The sequence below is a fragment of the Larus michahellis genome, chromosome 1 (assembly GCF_964199755.1).
Source record: "Larus michahellis chromosome 1, bLarMic1.1, whole genome shotgun sequence".
NCBI lineage: Eukaryota > Metazoa > Chordata > Aves > Charadriiformes > Laridae > Larus > Larus michahellis.
This window is the reverse complement of record NC_133896.1, coordinates 88,370,809-88,392,791: the sequence shown is the minus strand read 5'-3', so window position 1 is coordinate 88,392,791 and position 21,983 is coordinate 88,370,809. Positions and strand designations below refer to the sequence as shown.

The following is a 21,983-nucleotide window of genomic DNA, read 5'->3' as shown; positions in this document are numbered from 1 at the left end:
AATGCTAATAGCACATTGGCTTTTACCTTCTTCCTCTTATGCAACGCCAAGTTGCAAGCTGTCAGCGGTTCATCATTGCAAGACTCAGCAAGCAGAGTCAGAAGTTGTGCTTCCTTCAAAGTGGAATGAGAAAGAAGAGTAAAGAGGCTACTGTGTCTCACGAGTGTCTGTGAGGCAACGCTTACCATGAGTGCTGCAGAGCATTACCCCACCATTTACGCTTGCCACCAGTAAGAAATACATTGAAACTCAAACACCACTAGGCACCGTAGAGAGAAAACACTCTTAACACAATTCGGGGTCGTTTAAGAGGTCTGTTTATTGGCTGCAGGGTCCAACACTTTCTGCACTGCTGCCATTCGCAAAGTCAACTCCATTTTTGGTGCACAAAGGTTCTCCTTGCTCTTTGTTCAAAGGGCTCAGTAATTACTGCCCCAACATCATTTTCAACCCATCATCTTTTAATCAACACTGATGATCAATGAGGCAAAAAAAAACCCCAAAACAAACCATGCAACATGTGATAGTCTGATAAAATTAGGCTGAGAATATTTATATATTTACACAGAGAACGTTCAACATCGTAACCTTTAAGCTTTGTATTATCTTGACCAAGCATCCAAACAGCTACATTCCGGTGTAAAATACTCTTTTGTTTAAGGTTTGGTGTAAAAGCTACTTATTTCACAATGCCTTTGACTGGATTCTACCGTACCTATTCTTGACACAGAATTTCTACACACCAGCACCACACACTTTCAGTCATACCTCACAAAACAAGATAAGGCATTCGCAGATATCCGACTGCTGTGATCACAAGAAACCCATTTTCCAGAACTTTCAGCCACGACCTTTGGAGACCATGAGAGTCTTTCAAACACGAAGGGCGAGTCTGTAGGAGATGGCCAGTTCTTCCGAGAACTATTAACTTGTAATTTCTTGACGCTGCTACACACAACACATATAGAATTTAAGACTACTTTATTCGTTTCCTAAATAAAAATTTGTTCTTAAACCGCACTGGATAACAACAGGTCTTAGGCACTTCTGAAGATTTTATCTTATATCTACCTTTAATAAGGGGAAGCTTTAGACTACAAAATATAGGACAAGCAATCAGCCGGAAAGGGAAAAATTAATGATTGGCAAGAAGCAAGTCAATAGTCTAAAAGTGTAGACTATTTACATGGACCTCACATCCATACAGAACCTCGGTGACCAGACAGGATTCTGTACATGAGGGTCTGCTGGAAGAAGTTTGTCTGCAGAGCCAAAGACTTCACTGTTTAAATTAAAACTTGGTGTAAGAATATACTTTGGGAAAAACCGTTTTACTGTGGAAAGTCACCCGTGCAAACAATTCTTTTTTCAGGAAAGCACACCGTGCCCAAAAATGGAAAACTGAGTAACAGCGATCCAGAGCCCAACGTGCTCAATCCTTGTAAACAATGAAGACCAGGAGAATAAAGAGAGATGGGACATGAACCCACACACACTGGATTAGCCAAGACAGCTGAAAGATTTGTGGCGTTTCTAAGAATGGCTTATTTTTTACAAGGAAACTTGGAACGCACCCTGTGCTGGCTGGCAATAAGAGAATGTGATTTCCCATATGTGGTGGTTTCTAAGGCAGAGCAATAACCTGCTAATACAAAATAATTGATTTACGAGCTTTCTTAAAAAACAAAAGCTTTTTACCTGTTAAATTGATAGCAGTGAAAAACCTGCTAAGGGTGAAACGGTTTACATCCTTGCATTTGACAGCTATCAATATACATCATCTATGGACACTTCAAGGGGTAAGCCTTGATCTCCAGAGGCAGTGAATGGGCAGAAGGATGGAACAAGTTAACTGAGTAATGAGGTATGGTGGGATTCTGTAAATAAATAAAGCTGTTCTGCAAAGCTTCCCAAATTTTTTTAACCGTGCCGCTTTCTCAAGCATCAACGTACCTAATGAAAACCACGTGCGCCAACAGTTAAGACGTGGACAGCCATACCTTTATGGCACGCAGGACACACCAGTTCATTCCTCAGCAATTATTTAAATGGCCAGCAGAGGCTCAAAACAGTTTACTGCTTAGGACCTACAGAATTAAAACCCCCTCCAAATTAAAAAGGTGAGGGGTTCCTATTAACATTCCCTTTTCTTTTTTGGTATAGCACAACAGCATGTTAAGGGCCCAGCTGTGCCATCTTGGCCCAAGCAAAACTCTGACCATCTTCCCTGTCAATCTGTCTATGTAAGGACAATAAATTATGATTTTAAGGGTTTGTTTAAAAGCAAAACAAAATGCAAAATTTGTTTTCCCCACTTGATAACAGAAAGCAGGAACCAGGGGCTATATACATAAGAAGCCTAAGTCAGTTGTTTAGAAAAGGAATAACTGAGAATATGGCACATCTACTTGTTTCCAAAAAGCACTATTGACATTCAGTAGACTTTTTGACCTATGTTTTCTATGCATCTGGGCATACCTGTAGCCCTTTTCTAATAAAAAAAGATGAGTCTTCGACGTACCTATAGCATATCCACTAGCAGGATACAATAAAACAATTGACTTATTTCAGGACACTTACACTGCAGCCCTTCAAAAACTAGACATCCAAATGCACCCAAGTACAGGTAACAAAGCAGGTGATACCTCCTGCATAATAGATGGGGAATCTGAACCGTACTTTCTGTAACATTACCTTTATACTGATGTACCAGTTTAGAAACATTCTTCATTTGCTCTGAAATCTTACACAGCAAGATTTGCTCAGTCTTTCAGACCACGTGAAATTAAGCTACCTAAACGTCATATACGATACGAAAAAAACATCACAAATTACTGTTGACTGAGCAGCATTCAGGCACCTACCACTTGGGTTCCAATCTGGATACCTTTCCTTTTCACGTGTGTTATTCCTCTGGCTGTTTGACTGAAAGCTATCAATTGTTACTAGTAGTACAAATACTAACCCTCTCTCCCTTCCCTCCCCAATGAGTACGTAAAGGAAAACAGAGCATCGATTTGCCCAGCTCAGCAGTATGAAAGTGCAGAATAAGGAGCATTCTGAGAGGCTTCAGAGTAGGACCGGTCTTCTGGCTGAAGAGGTGTTTAATTCTTGACACGGGCAGAATATTCGTACCCACTGCCATGAGGCACACTACTTAGGGACCTCAGGTAAGCTGCCTAGCAAGTTCCTTGAGAGGGCGCTTCAGCTGCTGATTTAGGACTCCACCTCTCCCCCCGGCTCAGGAAGGAAGCCCAGGCACACAAGTTACATGCCCCAGGTTGGACCGCGTGAACACCTTCACACACGCACGCCACGAGCGTGCACTCCCACACAGCAAAGTTCGAAGGCTGCAATGCGAAAAGTGGCAGTGCTGGTAATGAAAGAGTGAACTTTTTTTTCTAACGCTGCTGCGACACATTTGAAGCAAACTAAAAACCGGTCAGCCGTCAACTGTCCCTGTCATGCACTCGTGCTGCCGGTGTTAGAAATGCCACCGCTCTATGCTAAGGTGGCTGCTTCCAGACCTCGACTCAAACAAAAAGAAGACCTCCTTACCATGCTGGATTCATCATGCTGGGATGAATGATAAAGTTAGTCTACCTTTATGCTGAAGTGGAGCTACTCCCGCGGAACCTGGCCTGAGGAAAAAAAAGCAGAAAGTCCTATTTGAGAGGTGAAGTCATCAGATGCTATTGAAAGAGTAACAACAAAGCACTTGGGGAAAGGCTGGGTATGAGGGAGTCAAAGGTCCAGGCTCAGAGCACATGCCATTTGGTAACTGTGGCAATGGCATAAGTTTAGGTGCTCAGAGTCTGAAAAGTGACAAAAATGGCATCTTCGCTCTCTATTTGTGCATATATTGGAGTCTCACATGCCCAAAGAGACACGCTACCCCGCCCTCTGCTGTGCCAGTTATGCAGTCGTAAATAAACTGAAGTATTGACTGGGTCCCATATCAAAACAGTGGCCCAGACTGCAATAGTCTCGGTATTCAAGCGTTTAGCTTTCAAACGTCAAGGACAGCAGAGTTTTGCTATTTAAAGAAAGCTGCATTTTACCTGTAAACATAAGGCTTTTTTTCCTGAGAGCTCCTGACGCGATTTTCAGACCTCCCACTACGCTATTTTTAGTCACTTTTCAGAGCAGAATTGCATTTCAGTCTTTTGTCTTTCAGGAAAACTCTCTGCGCTTCAGCAGGTAACGGTACAGCAGAACACCACCAGGAGATGAAGAACCCAGGCAAGCTGCCCAGACGTTAATCAGGTCTTACCTCCTCCTCGGCTACAAACGCTACCGCGAGGATGACTCTACATACTCTGAAGTCCAGTGCATGCAGGAGGATGTTGGTTATTGGTAAGGTTTTTAGGCTTTGGAGTCCAGTTACGGCCTCCTATTTTTCCACTTTAGACTCAAACTTGTGTCGACTCAGCTAACAGAGAGAGAGATAAGCAGCATTAGTACTGGATATGAACCTCGGCTTTACTATAGCAGCACATTTTAGCCTTCTTTTCACTGGCTCATTGTCTTAGCCAGTTCTTGAGGATGAAAATGTTGCTGTTCTTTGGTAGATACGGAAATCTGTCAGCAGAGTTCACCTGTCCTAAAACTGACACATGAACAAATGGGAACACTTTCAGCCTCTTTTAAGCTCTGACCTGACCCGCTCCACGTACCAAAGTGGCGATGTGCCTTTGTAGCATCTTTTTCCGTTTCCTCCCTCAGTAGGAAATTATTCTCTCATCCCTTCAGTCCCCACACGCACGCACACGCGCTCACACACACGCACACACACACACTAAGCCAAACCGACAAGGGGAGCGTATGGGCCAGAGTCTAGGGAACGACGTTCATTAGTACATCATTATGAAATTCTCAGGTTGTTTCTCTCAAAGAATATAAAGTTTAACACATTCTGTACATATTGTTGGTTTCTTAGTTATAAAGTAAACACAGTAACAAACTGTCCATAAAGCGTCGACTTGTTTTAAACACAGCCCCTTCTCGTTTTATCTCGCTGAAAGTCCTCTTCCAGTCAGAAACACTCAAGCGATGTACTGCAAGTGTGCATACGGTGTATGACAGCAGAGGAAGGAAGAAAGAGGCACTTTTGATCGGCTGGTATTCTTGGACTTCCCTTTTTCCTGCGGAGGTTTATGTTCCTGACACTAGATGGTAGTGTTAGCACAGAAAAACCGCTGTGGTGAGGCACTTGGCAACAAGGCTCCAAGGCAGTGCCCGCTCTCTGCTATGTCATCAGAATTGGTTTCTGCCGCACTTCCAGGATATCTGGGCAAGGGAGAGAAACAAGAGATACGGCAAACTTAGGAGGCTCCTGAAAGTAGCCACAGTACCAGAAAGCACAAAGAACCGGAGATGCAATCGTGGACTGCAGCACGGCCCCCCCTGCTCTGCCCGCTAAGGAATTTAAAAGACGACAAGTATGTCACTTTGGCTATTAAAGTCCAATTCGGTTCCTGCCCAGCTGGACCCTCGTTGAGAGATGGTGAGCCACAAATATATCCCATCATATAGAGATGATGGCTAATCTAAGTGTCATTTATAGTGGGAGGAAGCAACATGTGTCAGTCACAGAGTGGTGTAATCTTCCAGAGGAGCAAGCAAAAGTGTCATGACAGGAGATGCCAAAGGTTTTCCCTTTCTTGAAGGGAGAAACACACCATCCCCGAGATCCTTAAACAGACTTTCGGCTCTGAAGATGTGGCTACAAATAATTCGACTGTCTCATCCATACTATAACCCAAAGTCTACATTTCTGCACTCAAAAAAGTTGCCACAAAAATCACTCCTTTTGTCCATTTTGTCCAAAATGTGACAGAATATGAACCCATAAAAATATCGGTCATAATCATGGGTATCTTTCCAAAGGCAGACAGTAAAACCAGCATGCTGGCATGGCAGTACGTAGAAATTATCTGGAAACTGGGCTGCTACGTCCTTTTCAAGGCTACACAGAGAATAAAGAACATGGGAAAAAGGAGCACACGCTTAATTAAAAGGCTGATCACATACAGCTGCACAGAGAAGATGACGTGAGTAAAAATTGATCCACAGCTCCTGAGGGCTCTAGCCACGCTTGTGAAGACTGAAACACAGCGGAGCGAGCTCAGTGAAGGGCCACAAAGATGATTAAGGGATTGGAGCACCTGACATAGGAGGAGAGGCTGAGAGAACTGGGATTATCTAGCACAGAGAGAAGGCTCAGAGCAAAGGAAGTCTTATCAATATGTATAAACTCCAGACATTTTAAAATGTACTTTGATTGTTATTACTGGGACTTTAGTTTCTTAGTACAGGCTTCCTAAATTACCCAAGAGAGATGAGCATCTTTCCCACTTCACCCTGTCCCACGTGTAACGCTCCTGCTTGCTGGAAAGCTGCCACTGGCGCAAACGCATTAATTACAAAAAGGCACTGGAAACGGACCCTGCCCCATGTGCCAAGCTAAAGCAAATGCGGGTAGTGAAAAACTGCAGATTAAAATTCTGCCTTACAGCCCAGACATTTCATGTCCTATTTCTGTGCATCTCGATATATACACTGACTCCTGCAACCGTATGGTAAACAAATTAGGTCTCAGAAAGGATGTTTGAGCTCAAAGCAAATATTTGAGAGCACGGAGGCATTTATGCCACCCACTTAAGCAAGTATTAAATGCCAGCAGGAACAATACGCCTTCCGTGAACTCCAAAATGCCTGTGGTGAGAGACTAAGTGAGCTTGACAACTCCAGCTAACTAGCTGTAAGATAATCAACACAATTATCATAAAGAATAATTACATATCTTGCTGAAACATTGTTCAAAATCCACTCAATTTCAGAGGATCAATTTTTACTGGAAATCTGTAATTTCTTCTAAACTGAAATCAATCCTTACATACAGTGAAAGGACAAATGTAGAAACACCTCTGTGCTAAGTATGATTTCCACACTTCTGCCTTATCAGCTACAATTTTGTTCTCTCTAGAGCCAGAGCCAGTCTACTTTTGCAACAGGCTCCGAGAGCTCAGCCTGCAAGTGAGGACAAGACTGCAGCTATTACTATTACACTAGCACAATATAATCAATGATATTAATACCAATACTATCTTCTCATCTCTTTTAGCAGCAGATTAACCTGTTTAACAACATATTTCCTAACTCCTTTTCTTTTAGCTGCCTTTCAGGAACAGTCTGGAAATAACCACTATGTAATATAGATTGTTTTTGTTTTCAGGTGTGTTCCCTTTTTAGACCCAGACAGAAGAAAGCAAGTGCCGATCAAAAGCCCACAATCCAGACAAACCTCTTCAGAAGTCATAGGAAGGAATTTCCTTCAACAGAAGGAAAAAGATTAAGTTCTTAGCGGAAGCAACGGTTATAAGGAGCTTCCAGGGTTAGAGACAGGACTTTACGTTGCCCTGGGATCGTAACATTATTCTGGTCTAGATTTTGGAGTTGAGCAATAGTTTTGCCGAACACACTGCTATGCAGCTGGATCAAACTTTCCTTCTGCCCACGAGGGTCAATGAGAAGGCATTTCAGGGCTTCACTTAGGAAGAACAAAGAGAGTGGATAGTAACGCTATGACATCTATATGAAAGAAACTGCCACTGCATTTAGAAGAGAGAGCCCTTCACCACCACTGCTTTCTCAGCTTTCAGACTTATCTCGAGTCACATGGGCACCCTCATACTGACTGCAAGCTGTATCCCCAAAAGGCTGGCAGGCTCGCTGATAGACACAGCTCAAACAGACCAGTTGTTTTCTCCAGCCCACCTGTATTTATAGGCAGACAATGGTTATCCAGATGAAAATCAAAACTTCGGTACTGCCTGCAGATTGTAAAACCCAACTTACTGTGCTATCTTGGCCCAGCTGAACAAACGCAGAGTTGGCTGTCATCAACGTAGTAACTGGCACAGCTAGACCAACAACACGGGGGACTCATGGTAGGACATACAAACATCATTTATGTGTACTTAAAGACATTGGATACCTGACAGATTTATCGGCATCAGTGTGGGCACTTAGATAAGTCCAAGCAATTTATATGGAAACTAAATCTAAGAGTCAAAATTGGCAAAGGAGGTCGCTCCAAATTCCAGAGCTGCCTTTGTGTAACTCTCACAATCACAGGTCTCTGCTCCAACTATTGCTCTCAGTGGATGCGCTCACAATGCATTCCCTTGCACTCATGAGAAGAATGAAGTTTGAATTCCGGTATTAAAGCAACTAGCGTTCCTCTGGAAGTTTGTTAGAACAATTCCAACTTGTTCGAAACATCACCAAGAACTGTCTCAAAGCCAGAGAACAGGCTGACACCATTCCACTTGTTCACGCTGATTTGCTGCTACAGTCAGCAAATGAGGTCTACAAAGTGATGTTCTCTTACACAGAAATATTTGTTCCTCTGTCTTAATAGCAAAATCCCACAACGCAGAAGGCTGTTGGGGAAGCAGTGGACTCTCTGCTCATGCATAATATATCTTAAAACTCACCTGTTAAAATTCGATGCAATGGCAAAGTGATGTAAGTTAAGTGTGCATAGAGTAGAAAGTTTTCATCTGTTCTGTTCAGCTTCAGCCACGAGCCCACCAGAGACCGTCCTGTTCCAGACAAGGACCGCGACCGCAGATTTGTCGCATTGTGCAGATCTGTAAAGGTAGAAGACAGCAATCTTAAGTGATTATACTTTCTGCATTTTATTGGAAGGTCCAATGAAAGCTTCTGAAAGAAAAAAAAAAGAGCCTACTATTTATGGCCTAGAGAGAAATCACACATAGGTCACTATTGTTACTATTTTTATTTTTTTTAACTCACTCAGCTCTTGCCCAGCGCAGAATTCACCATTTGCACTGAAGCTAATGAATTATATCAGCAGCTGGCAGCAGTAGTAAACCATTATTCACTAACAGACCAGCCAGGAGAAGGAATGAAGCCTTCGCTACCAAACTGCACAAGCAGAATCCTCGCCCAGCCTTCTCTCATATTTAATATAATAGAATATCCCCACAATTAAGTAGTTACTCATGCAGAAATTCGCAAGTGTAAAAGCACTAAAATCATATCTTAAGAAGACAACTGACATCTACAAGACAGGGAGAGAGTCAGTGTTAATAAGGCGGTTCACTGCAGATTTCTTGCATCCCCCAAGCCAAACCTGGGACCCTTCAGCAGTGCCATTCTTCCCATAATAAGTTTAAAGGTCCACAAATAACTTTTAAAACAAAGGGATGCCAAATCCACTGTAGGCTAGAGGCGGTTTTTATACCTGCAGGTCTCTCCCACAGCCAGGAGCCCACACGCCACATACTTTTGAGTGTTTCTAAACTTTCTTTCCAGTTCCCTGTAAAACTCAACCCTGTCCCACAGTGCTAAAAGCAGATGTTGAAATGAACACAACGATTCTGGTCTGGAGCAATTCAAGCTCTGGGATTCATTTGTTTAAAAGTGGGTCCTGATCCACACAAAGAGGTCTTAGCACAGGAGAAATACATAGTGGCAGCTACTCTAGCAAGATGCATAACAAGGTGGGAGGAAAAAAACCTACTTGTTTTCCCTCCTTCCCTATAAGTATGTATAACCAAGCAGTTTATTCCCTCCCCTCACACATTGCCACTATGCCAAGGGCACTGTGGTGATCAGGTCAGAAGGACCTGACTCTGGTAGCTGGAATAAATGCAATTCTCCTGTTGTGCATTGCTTGCACACAGCAAAAGTAAGTGAAGTGGGCCCTCACAGGCTGATGCTATCCACAGGAGGTCTGTCTGCCCTGGGGGCAGGTCTGTGGCAGCACTGGCCAAACCACAGATGCTGCTGATCTTTAGACAGCCAAGTTTTCCTCCACCCACAAAGCCAAGATGCACCCAAATATCTCCATTTCTACAGTTCACGCAGTGATGGGCTTTTTGAAGTCAGCTTTTTCCCTCCAAAACAAGATAATTTCACCACCCAAGCAAAAACTGGTAGGACACTCACATTTCTGAAATCCGTAAAGAATCTCATTTAGTTACTCTTCCTTGTAGAAATCTCATCTCCAAATAAATTAAGCTTCCTAGCATAACCTGTTAAAATACTCCTCTGTTTATCCTTGGAAACAATAAGGTCAAAACATTTCTAATTAAGCGAAACGACACTATTCAGTATTTTATGTGTATGCTATAAAGTGTTTGGAAAACCTAAAATTTGTTCACTTCCATTAATATATTAGAAGAAAAAGAAAATGAAAATAAGAAGAACGCTCATCGTTATGATTATGTACGCCAGGATCAGATGCTGCAAAACAATACTGAACAGATACTGCCACCACCTATGAAGGCCACTGGATAAATGCTTTGAACTCCATTCCATCCTGTGCAACTTCCAGGAGAAAGGTATCAAAAGCAGGACTCCATCTAGGAAAGCTCCCACATTACGTAGTAATTGACCAAAGCCCTAGCCTTTGCCTAGTTAAACATGCTAACACACATCTAATTTGAAATAACAGATGTTTTGACTAGGCAAATTAAGGAAAAAGAGATTAGGAAGTGTTTCTATTGATGGTACCCTAAATTAGTTACAACCAGTTTAAGTTGCACAGATTTTGAATTAAAAGTTATCACTTCAGCCTGTTTTTTAATGTGCAATTCCTTATTAGCTAAGCTGGCCCAGTACTGATAGGTCCATTACTGATAGGTAACACCTTTGCTGCTACGAACAGAATCTGTGAACTGGAACATACCTTTGTGTTTATCTGTTAGCGTGCCAACAGGTAGTTAGATTTTCTGGCTTTTCTACTGAATTGTTTTTAAACATATGAAAAGCAGTCTGGACTTCGATATTTGTGGGTTTCCTGCCTAACAGAACTACAATATGATTGGATTTATACGCTATATTTTGAATCAGATTCAGTTTTGTATCTTGTTGATTGTTTCATATTGAGTAACTAGACTTCATAGGAAGAGTTCCACAATGTGTTAAACCATTATATATATATATATATATATATATAAAAAAAGAAATTAATTCATCAGGTGTCCTTTTTACAGAGTTCATAACTGATCCAAAGCCAGTTGAAGTAAATGCCTTTTCACCAACTCTTGATCAAATCGGGGAATTCAAAGGACCTGTCCATGAGAGTATGCTCTCCCCAACTACATTGTGATATCTGGGAGAGTGACACCTGAAAGCGTGGTACCTGGGAAAGGGGGAGGATCTTGCCTGTTTATTCTCAAGCTTCTCTCAAATGCACCTATATAAAAGGGGGAGATAAGTTTTAAACACATGTAGGAATTGTTGGTCTCCAGCCTTCAAAGAGATGCCAAGCCTGTGAATAACCACAATTTCAGAGTAACACTGGCATTGGACTTTCTGTGGAGCTAGGTTTTATTACACTGCAAACCTTTTGGAAAATCCAGCATTGGGGTCCCTTTCCATAGCTCTGTGCCCTCTCCAGACAAGTCTGTCTAGCTGATGTTACTTCTCTCACCTCCGCCATCTTCATCTCTGAAGAACTCCTCACTGTCATTTGCTGAGTGGGATTTTTTCATCTCAGCAATTCGATTTCGGGGCACTTTTCTCTTGAGGGATGGAGAGAAAAAGGATGGGCGATTGTTGCGTTCTGGGGTTGGTGGTGTGCTGAAAGAAGTGACCTAAAAGGGAAACAGAAGAAATACTAGAAAAAAATGTTGTTTAAAAAGTTCTATGCTTCTTGTAAGAAATAATTGGTCTTAAATACGTGCCATGAGGCAGTCACATGTGTAAAAAATCAGAATCACGACTGGAGTCTTGTTGTAAGTTTTATCAGAGTGGCCAGAAAATACCAACTGAACACTCATCTCAGCTTCAAGATGCTCACCAAGATGCAAATATTTTGATATATCATCACTCTCAACTGTTATGTGAATATGAAAAACCTCTCCCCTCAGATGATCACTTAACAAGGAATTATAGTCATAAAGGAACAAAATAAAGATTAATAATTTAGGCACAAGGAATGACAATCTTATTTTTGCATCGTGAAATTCAGAAGACTTAGTAGACTAAAAATGTATTGTACTGGACATACTAAAATTGTGCATCTTCTTTTCTTTGGCAAACACAAGGTAGTAGTTTCCCTGCTTAGAAGAATGCCACATGGAATTACTGTAAAAGGTCACGGTGTCTCTGTGAAGCAGGGTCACAAGGTAATTAATTAACCCGAGACGCTGACGCAAAAGTGAAGTCAATGTAAAATTATATTTATATCATATTTCAATATAGGATGGGGAAAAACAAGTTGAGAGACACCTCATGATTTGGTTAGTCAACAGAAGGGTATAATTGCCTATGGTTAAACACAAGTTATGGATGAAACTGGAGAGACAACTGCCCTTCAGAGCAGTAGCTCCTCTTGCGTAAACCACAATTATAGTCAACCGTATCTATTTCAGAAAAAATTGAATTGCAGTGCTTATGTACTGTTTTTGCTAGTAATAGTTTAATAGTTTAATTTAAAAAAAAAAAAAAGGGATGACTACTTTGCTTATGGAGGTGAACAACTTCTATCTCATCCTTCCTTCTTCACAAAGTTAATTTAATAATCCCATAACTCTTCCTGAGATGAGCTCTGATATTGCTCACATCTGTCCCTATAAACAAGGAGGGAGGTGACATGTGAGTGAGGATGACAGACAAGCTGGGTTGGTGTTGCACTGCTGAAACACTCTACGCTGTCCATCTATCATTAATATAAAAAAAATAATTGAAAATTCAGAAGTATTCTACCACCTAACTAATCCTCTCTTTAGTGCACTTAATCTCTAATTTGTGCTTGTCTCTATTTTTAATTCTGATGCCGTTTCATATCACACCTGGAGGGAAAACCAGAAACAGACAAATCACCATTAAAACCATTAGCAAAAAGCAAAGATAATACATTATCACATGCATTTTGACATTTTCCAGTTGACACTGGAAGTCTTGGAGCCAAAAGATCAGGAAGTTCCTCCGGGCCTGATTTCTCCAGGCTGTATCTCTGTGGTAGAGAGCAAGCACATTCAGTTAACGAGCTCTGTGCTGGCAGCTCATTTTGCCTTTTAGGAACACAGAAACCCAAAAAAAAAGAAATAATCACACAGCTCGCATAGAGAACTTTAGAAGCAGTCCTGCAGACCTTTAAACTACACGGGTTAGCTATGTTACACAGGAAACCAGACTAGAATCCACCAGGAACTTTCCAGCCCAGGTCAGGACGCATCTGTGCAGGTATTTTGAAGACATGTTGCCTAATCCCCATTAACTGGGTAAAACGCCTTAATTGAAAACAAAGCTCAGGACTTGAATAAGGGCCAGATCAGCATCTATGGACTAATTCTATTGGTATTTTACTGCACGTGCCTTAAAATTAAGTATATGCGTAATTATGGTACTGCATCTAGATCCATAATCTTTGCTTTAATATTATATAGGCTTCCTATTGGCAGCATTAATAAGTGGCAAAATCTCCTACCAGTACCGTTTCCTGTGAGGTTTAGCAAGCAACCTACATAATACATGAATTCCATGTTTCTAGGTAAATCCCATCTTGTACAGAAATGGAATCTATTAATTTTCATAGAAAACAGGCAGAATCATCATTTTCCCTGGCATCAACATCGCTGTTGTTCCAACAAAACACTCCTCCAGAAGTATGAATCATCCAGTCATCTCTTGTGTTCAGTATTTGCTCAAGGGAAACTGATAAAAATCCATCTGCATATACTGAGTACGTTCAAAAATATACACAGGCAAACCTAAATTTAGAACCCTGATATGAGTTAATCCCAGCTTCTGTCCACCTATGGCTTTAGAACAAAAACATGCTCATGCTTAACTGTAAGTCAGTATTTCTGTCTGCTACTTACTCTCTCATGCACTGGGGAGTCTGGATTTGAATCTTCCTCTGTCCCATACGGTGAAGTGTCACCAGTAGAAACTCTACTCACTGCCATCTCTGCATGTCCTTTCCCTTGCGGCCCTTTCATTCGGACAAACTCCATGTTGTTATATTTATAAAAGCCGAAAGACATTCTTTGAGCCATCTTAGCTGCAACACTCACCTACAATACATCAAGACAGGGGAGAAAACCCATGTAATATCATCTCCGTGTTCGACAAAAATAACATTCAAACTGAAAGCAGTTATCTAAAAATAAGTCAAAAACATAGTGGATAATGATCATTATTGTTGATTCTCAAGAAGCATTTTAAGCCACAAGCTGAAGGAAGGCAATATTACAGATACAAAAACAGAAGCTCAGAGAAGAATCAACTCCTTCAGCAATCCAAAAAGCAGAATTACCCAATGGCACACTGAGACAGAATACAAGGTTTTTATCCAGACCCACACAATGTGGCACACCACAGCACAAGCAGGCACGTGCACAAGCCAGCCTGTGCAGCGACACTCGTTTAAATCCAAAAAAGCAATAGACACGCACACAAGATGCCCCAAACCAGCAAAGCGCACCACGCAACTCTGGCACTACTTTGTGGCAAGTCAATTCAGACATTTCTGTGTCCACATTACCAAGCCCAAAGCATAAAGAACCAGCCCCCATGCACAACTAACCTGCATCCCATTGCTCACCGCAAAACCCTGACAGCTTTTGAACCCTCTCAACAGACAGAAGGGCTCAATTTCCAGTTAACACAACTGAACTGAAACCTGAACTGAGAACTGAAAAAAGGAACAGACCAATATGAAAACAGTCAAGGTTTTGCCAAGTGAAATAAGTAGGACTTATCCATAAGTTTAAGTGCTTTATTACTACTTTCAGCAGCTTATCGCCTGAAAGGGCCAAGATGCTCGTACTATACTAAGAATGAACAGACACAACTGAAACCAAGTAACCTTCAAAAGCATAGAGGGCTTGCTTCTGTTCTGTTAAAAGAAAGGTCAAATTTTTCCAGTTTTTCCTTTGGAAATTGAGTATTTGAAGATCTAACGATTTTATTTCATCTAACAAAACAACGTAAAGTAGCAGCGTGGTCAAACTGGACATTCCTAGGCTATGAGGTGACATTAACACATCAAATTTTGTCTTTCCACTGCAAGGCTTTCTTCTTATTTTGACTTTAGTGATTCTGCATTCCTACGTATTTTAATAACCCACCTGCTGATTGTGAGACACCATAAGACGAGGGTGGGACAGAGAAACAATTCCAGTTTCGTGTTCTCTTGAAAAATTGTTTTTGAAAATTTTTTTAAGATTCTTGTTGTGTTTGGGTTTTTTTTTTGTTGTTTTGGCTTTTTTTTTTTTTTAAAAAAAACCCCTCGGGACTGTCTTCATAGCAAACTGAGAAGTTTATTGGCTCATACACTCTCTCAACTTCAACATTAAGTACTGAATTTGAAACTGAGAGTGTTGGTATTTCATGTTTCTATAGGAAAGCAAAGAAAGCTTCCTTCTGTGGCAAGGAAACCACAGCGGCCTGTTGAAAATGCTGTGAGTACAAAACAAACTAAAGAAAAACACATTTTACATATAGCAAGGTTATCAGAGTTTACGATCTCCCTGAAAAACATGCCTTCTCTGAAGTAACTAGAAATATCTATGACCTTTCAAGAAAATTAAGTGTCTCCTAGAACTCTGTTATTCAGACCCATTCCTGTGTCATGCTCTTGGCTTCTTAATCAACTTCACTATTTTTGGCAAACACCCGGGAAATACATCCTGATCTGAAGACTCTCAGCTGTCTGCGCCAAAAGCATTAGCTTTCAGGTAATTTTCAAAGCCAAAAAGGACAGACTACAATGCAGATGATCTAACAGGACAAAAAGCTAACAGCCTGAGCAGCAAATTAAAACTGTGGTCAGAGTATCATTGTACAAGGGATGTTGTCTTTCAGAAGTGCCTTACCCTGTTATCATAGACCTTCTTGAGTGCTTCATAGCGGATGGACCCCTGAAAAATCACCCCTTGGAAGGTGTTGCTTTTGTCACTGGCCACCAGCTCCACACAGACCATTTCTCCTTCTCCCACAGTCATGTCACTGAAAACCTGCCAAAGATGCAAGATGAAACACTTCAAGGCAAACCGCAGCTGTTAAAGTTCAAATATATTCAGATTCCCATGATTCTCCTTAGGCCCAAGGCACTTTCAACGTAAATGGAAGAAAGCACGGGAGCTGCATGCTCCACGCTAGACTTTCAAAAAACCAGACTCCAGGCAGTGCATACTGCAAATCATGTGTTGAGATAAGCAGCTATCACATCAACTTGCCTTGCTTTAGCCCATCATAAAGACAGATGCCAAAATCCAGCTTTAAGCTCAGAGTTCAAACATTAAAGGAAGAGGAAGGTCAAATAAAACAAAATCAAATGAAATAAAAACTATGGGAAGATAACCCTCAATTAGCCAAGACCATTCGCTCAGAAGGTACAAGAGAACAGCTAATCGGGACATAAGACTAGAACAGGACAAAACTCTGCTGCTGCAACAAGGAACTCACCTCTTCAAAACTGTCAATCATGAAGAATATGTTGGGGTAGCTGATCTTTGACTCCTCTCCTTTGCTGTCCATTGGGTGTTTGCTAGGAGATGCAAACACTTGCTGAGGAAGATACAGAAAAAAACCCAAACCATCTTCTCAGTTAAACGTGCTCAGGAATGGATGCACTGAATACAAGGCAAGCAATACCAAAACACCACAGTCCAACACCGCTCAGTCAGCCAACATTTTCACCTACGCTATAGATGCTGGACATCCTGCAGGCAAAGCTGAGTTGGTTTCTGACTACAGCCTGTTTTGCAATAATGACCACGCTTGTGAAATCCTTGCCTTTTCACAAGCAAGTCACCAAATACTAGTTGCTCCACTGTAAGTGTCCCTGTGCGTAGCTGACCTCTCACCATCCTATGGTACAGCCAAGGTATTCTTTTTGTTAACATAGAAAACCACCTTGAGCTGCCTTTAAGTTACTGCAACATGCTGTAAAGTAAAAAGCACACGCAGCAAGAAAGTTATTGTGGAGTAGCTGACCTAACAGTGTTTGTTTGTACAGTTAATTTCATTGTTATTGTTTGCTTAGTTCCACGATAAAAATCAACATCACTCAGTACATGGCCCTCAGGAGGACAAGCACTTGATTTCTCATCTTCATTTTCCGCTTCTGTTTCCTTCTCTATCCACCGTTGTTGTTCTTGCACATTCCTCCCCCTGAAGCAGTTCCTGAACTCCTTTGGTCACTGCACTCCTCAAAACAACCAATGTTTAAACAACTAAAAGCTTTAGATTTTATCATTCCAACAAGATCAGCAAGCAGGTAAACAGGGAGAAGAATTCAGACCAAGTAGCTTTCTTTGCTTCCACCTCTGTTTACAAACAAAGCTTTGAATTACAAGAAACCTGTCAAATCTTAGCCCACCATGAATGTGTTGAAAGCTTTGAATCTGCCCAGATTGTCAGGCATGTGATATTCTTGCCACAAACCATTCAACATGAAATATGCCTAAGGGTAGGATGTTAGATATTCATGAGAGGGTTGCTTTTCCTTATTTGTACTTTTGAAGCCTACATGCACATTTAAATACAGATTATTAAAAAGAAAGCTCGCTTCGACATGAAACAACATTACAAAGCAACAAGACTCCGCAAAGATGACGCTTGCACCAATGCCTGAAACAAGGACATCTTCCATCCATCCTTGTTCTCATGCCATCCGATGTAAAGCTAAAAACAGCGCCCAAACTTATCTCCAGTCAGACACACCTAAGGAAAATACAGTTTGTAGAGATCTTATTGTCAAGCCAGCAGAGAAACTATGCAGTCTGCAAAATAATTTAGGGGAAAGTCAACCTTTTTTTACACTGGTTTTATACCTTAGGTACTCTACTGATATGACCACAGTAGCTTTGTCATCGGTCTGGAGTAGCACAGCAAGTCCTGTGCCTGAATAGGGCTTCTACCCGTTCAGCACGTGGCTGCACACTGACAGGGTAATACACGCTTTCTAAACAAAGAACCACCAGAACAGTAATACAGATCCCCAAAAGTTGTCTTTTCTTCATTTAAAACTAAAAGCCTCAATGGTGCATGTAACAATGAAATGCCTGACTGAAACATGCTTTCCACAGTATATAGAATTGCCTTTTCTCTCTCCACAGATCTACTTCATGGTGTTGGAATGTTACTAGTATGTACTGGTAAATTTTAAAAGGGAAGACAAAGAAAAATTTATAGTATGAGCCTCTAGGAATGAGGAACAGAAAACCCTCTCCTTATTCTGAACACCGCACACAGGCACTGAGGGTCGATCTCATCTTCCTGGTTTTCAAGCCTGCACACAATATTTACAGATTTTTCTCAAAAGAATTTTGCAGAAGTTAGCCTGGGGTGAAATTATGGCTAGTAAACAGTGGAAAAAAGCAGTGAGAAATAAAAGGCTTACATCAGTGGTGTAATGTGGTGTCTCAACAGCACCAGGAGGGAATTATGTGCCTAACCAATGCAAATTACAAATAAAATAATCAGTATTGCCAGTTCTGTTTGTAGGCAAAGCAACAATTGTTTTGAAATGGTAAAACAAAAATAAATTACTAAAGAGCATTGGTTTATTTTAGGTAAAGCTATGCAAACAGCTGAATGAGCTAAAGGAGTGGAAATGCCTAGGAGAAACAGCCTTTTAAAGGCAACAGGGGCCTTTTAAAGAAGAATTTCTGTCAACTAGGGGAAGTTGTGGCAAGATCTGCTGGAAACTGAGTGAAGAAGTTTGGGGTTTCTTGTTCCTATCCCCACCATACTTATTATTCAGTCTCCTCCACTATGCTAAACCCTGGATTAACTGTATGCTGCACGCAAGCAAGTGATAAAAACCTTCCGTATGGAGACGGAACGAGCAGTTTAAGAGAGAAAACAAGAATCTCCTAAAACAATAAAAAGACAAATTGGCAATCGGTCAATTGTCTAGCATTTAACAGCGCCACGTTACAGATTTACCCCAAAGGCTTTTCATAACTCAGGTCTCATACAATTTCAGGTTTACCCTCAGGTTGGTTAACAGTTGGGCACTCCCTCCCAATGCGCTCCCCTCAAATCTAGGGGGCAAAGATATAAGTCTTGAAAGCACGCAGAGGTCTTCACAATTTTTTGAGAGAGGCTATAAAGGACATTTAGATCTCACATTTAGCTGACTGGCAGGAAATGTCACTAGACAAAGACTCGAGATGCTTCAAAAGGATGCATCTGTCAGAGGACAGCCTGAGAATCACTGCCCTGGTTTGGTAGTTTTTATGATTAGGTAATACCGGATGCCAACCTCATATCCACAGTAATAACAGGGTAATCTCACCTGAGACTTCTTTTTGTGAATGTGAATATCTCCTCCATCAGAGCGTGTGCACACAGCACATGTCACCACATAATCCAGCTAAAAGAGGACACCAGATAGAGAAATAAAGGTTTAGAGTTAGAAAAACAAAACGTTCACGTGCATGAAGCAGAATGCATTCTGTCTTGATTTTTTTAGCTGGCTGGCTAAAAAATAAGATGTTTTGGTATTGTTGATTTCTTTATTCTGCTTATTATACTGAAACGCCTACAATTTTCAAGCCTGTGTTTGTTTATTAACTCAATGATACTGAAACCTTTTGCACAGATGTTTGCTGAGGTGCACAACCTATGAGTAAAGAAACCCCTGTCAATACTGTTTAACGCTAGCTTACTGGTCAGCTGGAGGAATAAGCAAGACAAATGCACACAAGCACACTTTAAGGTAGAAATGGAAAAGATACCCTCCGTTCAAAAAGGGAAATACAGAAACACTAACGAATACAAACAACACATTAGAGAGGTCAGAAACCCTTAACGTAGCTTGTCAAACAACCTGGAAAAACTCGTAAGGAGCAAGCGTGGTAGCTCTGGATAGCAATGCCCAGCTGTAGCAGCATCTCTGAATTCTGACTGTAGCAATCAGATTCTAGTTTTATTCAGCATCAAATAAAGGTGGAAACTGCTCTCTGCAGAGTTGTTCCGCAACGAGACTTTTGGGAGGAAGGAGAGAGAATGAAAACAATTTATTTTCCAGGATGCGTGCAATGAGCCAGTGGTCTCTCATTCCAAGATCATAATCCACAGAACTTTTAAGGGATCTTGAATGACTATAGTAATGTTCAGCTTCCCTAAGTGCCAATGTAACATACGCAACAACTGAACAACCTATGAGTTAATTAAACAAATAATTTGTGCTAGCTTCATGTTTCCACCACCAAAAAACCAAAAGTTTTATTAAAGCTCTGATATCAAGAGCAGCAAACTCCCAGTGCAACACCTAACACCTTTACTGCATTTCCAGTTAGCAGTTCCCTCTCTTGGCTGCACCACTGTTGTGAACTCTAACGGAAATGTTGCTTGTCTAACAGTCTCGTTCACTCTCAGAAGCTATTAAACTTGACAAAGCCTTCTATTTTGTAAAACTTTGTTACAAAGCATAAAATTCAGCCCAGCTTCAATGGGTACAGTTAAAGGTTTTTTTGAGGAAAGCTATTAGGACTCTACCAGAAAACTAATAAACATCTCAGCTTATGGTTGTTCAGACTCTGAAAATTAAAATCATGTTTTCTTCCTCTCCTCCAGAAGTGTTCAAATCTCCCAAGCTAGGGAAGAAAAAGTATAGAACAGAGCCTTCCCTGAAATCTCTCTAGCATAAATAGGGCACTAAAATTAGATAAGCATCACTGTTACCTTCTGTAGAATGAGGTTCAAGTAGACACTCTCTTCCCAGTCAATGTCAGGGTCTCCCAGGCCAGGAAGCTTCTTAGAATCTCTCCGGTAAACTTCAACTTCAACCTGCTAAGAAAATATCACATCTCCTTGAAAAAATACTACCTAGAGACACGTATATGCATACACAAAACTGACACCAGAAGCTGCACGTTGTGTAGCTTCCTGCTGTATTTTTCTGTCAGGATTAGATTTTGTTGACCATGGAAATTCAGCCCTCGTGGAAGAAGTGAAGCTGGGCGGGGACAGGGGACGTGAGGGAGAACAGGTGAGAGAAGCAGGTCTCTGCAGGGGAATCTTCGTTTTGGACAGCGGCTTCATTTATTCCTTATGATGGGTGTGCTTTAGCAAAATTGAAATAAATAAAATATTGCATATGTATATACTTCTCTTAACACGATCCCTTGAAACCAAACATGTCACCAAACTAATGCTCAATATCATCTAGTTGGTAGCTGTTGCTCTTTCCCAGGTGCAGTGGGAGACCCTAGGAAGACAAAGTCCACTAATTAATGCTTCACAGAAGACGTTTTGGCAAGCTGTCTTCTAAATGTTTCGCACTGACAGTACCGATTGGATCCCTCTAGATGTGAGATTTTCAGCGTACTAAAACTAAGCAAATGAAAAATTCCAAATAATCACAGAAAGCAGAAACGACTCTACCAATGCTAACATATTGAAGCAACTGAGATAAATTTAGAACTTGATGTAGTACACAGAGTTAAACTGTAGTTTGACACTTTACAAAAACAATCTGCAGCACGGCTTAATTTCTGACCTGCTGTATAATATAAGATAGGGTGACAAGTAGTACACTTCACAGGTGTCAGAGCTATGCACTACCTTGACAGAATACCTGGAAAAACATTTGTTTTCTCTTTGTTTGTCCAGTATCTTTTTTGGTTAACACAGTAACACGCTTTAAGAGATGTTTAAGAAATATCTAGAATGTTGTGACCAGCTGACATCACGGCAAACAGAGCAATTCATGAACCTTTCTCTGCTTTGTTTGGGGCAAAGAAGGGTTGAGCCCATTTGTTAGAAAACAGATTGTCATAAAAGTCAGAATATGCCAGTGAAATCATATGGAGTAGAGATTAAGCCCTGTAGCAACTGTATTTATTTCAACTCCTCTAGCTCTAAAGCTACAAAACCAAAATATCATGAAGAAGAGTTAAACAGTACAGTATTTCAGGGTTGACACCATCATTAGATAATATGAAAGCTGAATGCACTGTTTTCTATCATTAATTTTTTTT

At 41.0% G+C, this 21,983-nt stretch overlaps 1 protein-coding gene across 3 annotated transcripts in view; it reads right to left on the bottom strand.

Annotated features, from left to right (window-relative positions):
• Positions 1-300: 300 nt before the first annotated feature.
• Positions 301-21,983, bottom strand: part of KIAA0930 (KIAA0930 ortholog) — an 87,997-nt gene continuing 66,314 nt past the window's right edge. Inside the window, exons 3-12 of one of the 3 annotated variants that reach the window (XR_012587468.1) lie at positions 20,686-20,793; positions 19,295-19,372; positions 16,456-16,557; positions 15,864-16,004; positions 13,866-14,060; positions 11,471-11,633; positions 8,502-8,657; positions 4,062-5,289; positions 3,559-3,641; positions 301-948 (exon numbers count right to left, since the gene is read on the bottom strand). Coding sequence is in view for 2 of the 3 variants with exons in the window: in XM_074590530.1 (XP_074446631.1) it covers positions 5,249-5,289; positions 8,502-8,657; positions 11,471-11,633; positions 13,866-14,060; positions 15,864-16,004; positions 16,456-16,557; positions 19,295-19,372; positions 20,686-20,793 (984 nt within the window). In the remaining variant the exon portion in view is untranslated. Of the gene's footprint in view, positions 949-2,156; positions 5,290-8,501; positions 8,658-11,470; positions 11,634-13,865; positions 14,061-15,863; positions 16,005-16,455; positions 16,558-19,294; positions 19,373-20,685; positions 20,794-21,983 lie in introns of those variants that run through there. The other 2 variants (XM_074590530.1, XM_074590542.1) reach the window with 2 other exon arrangements.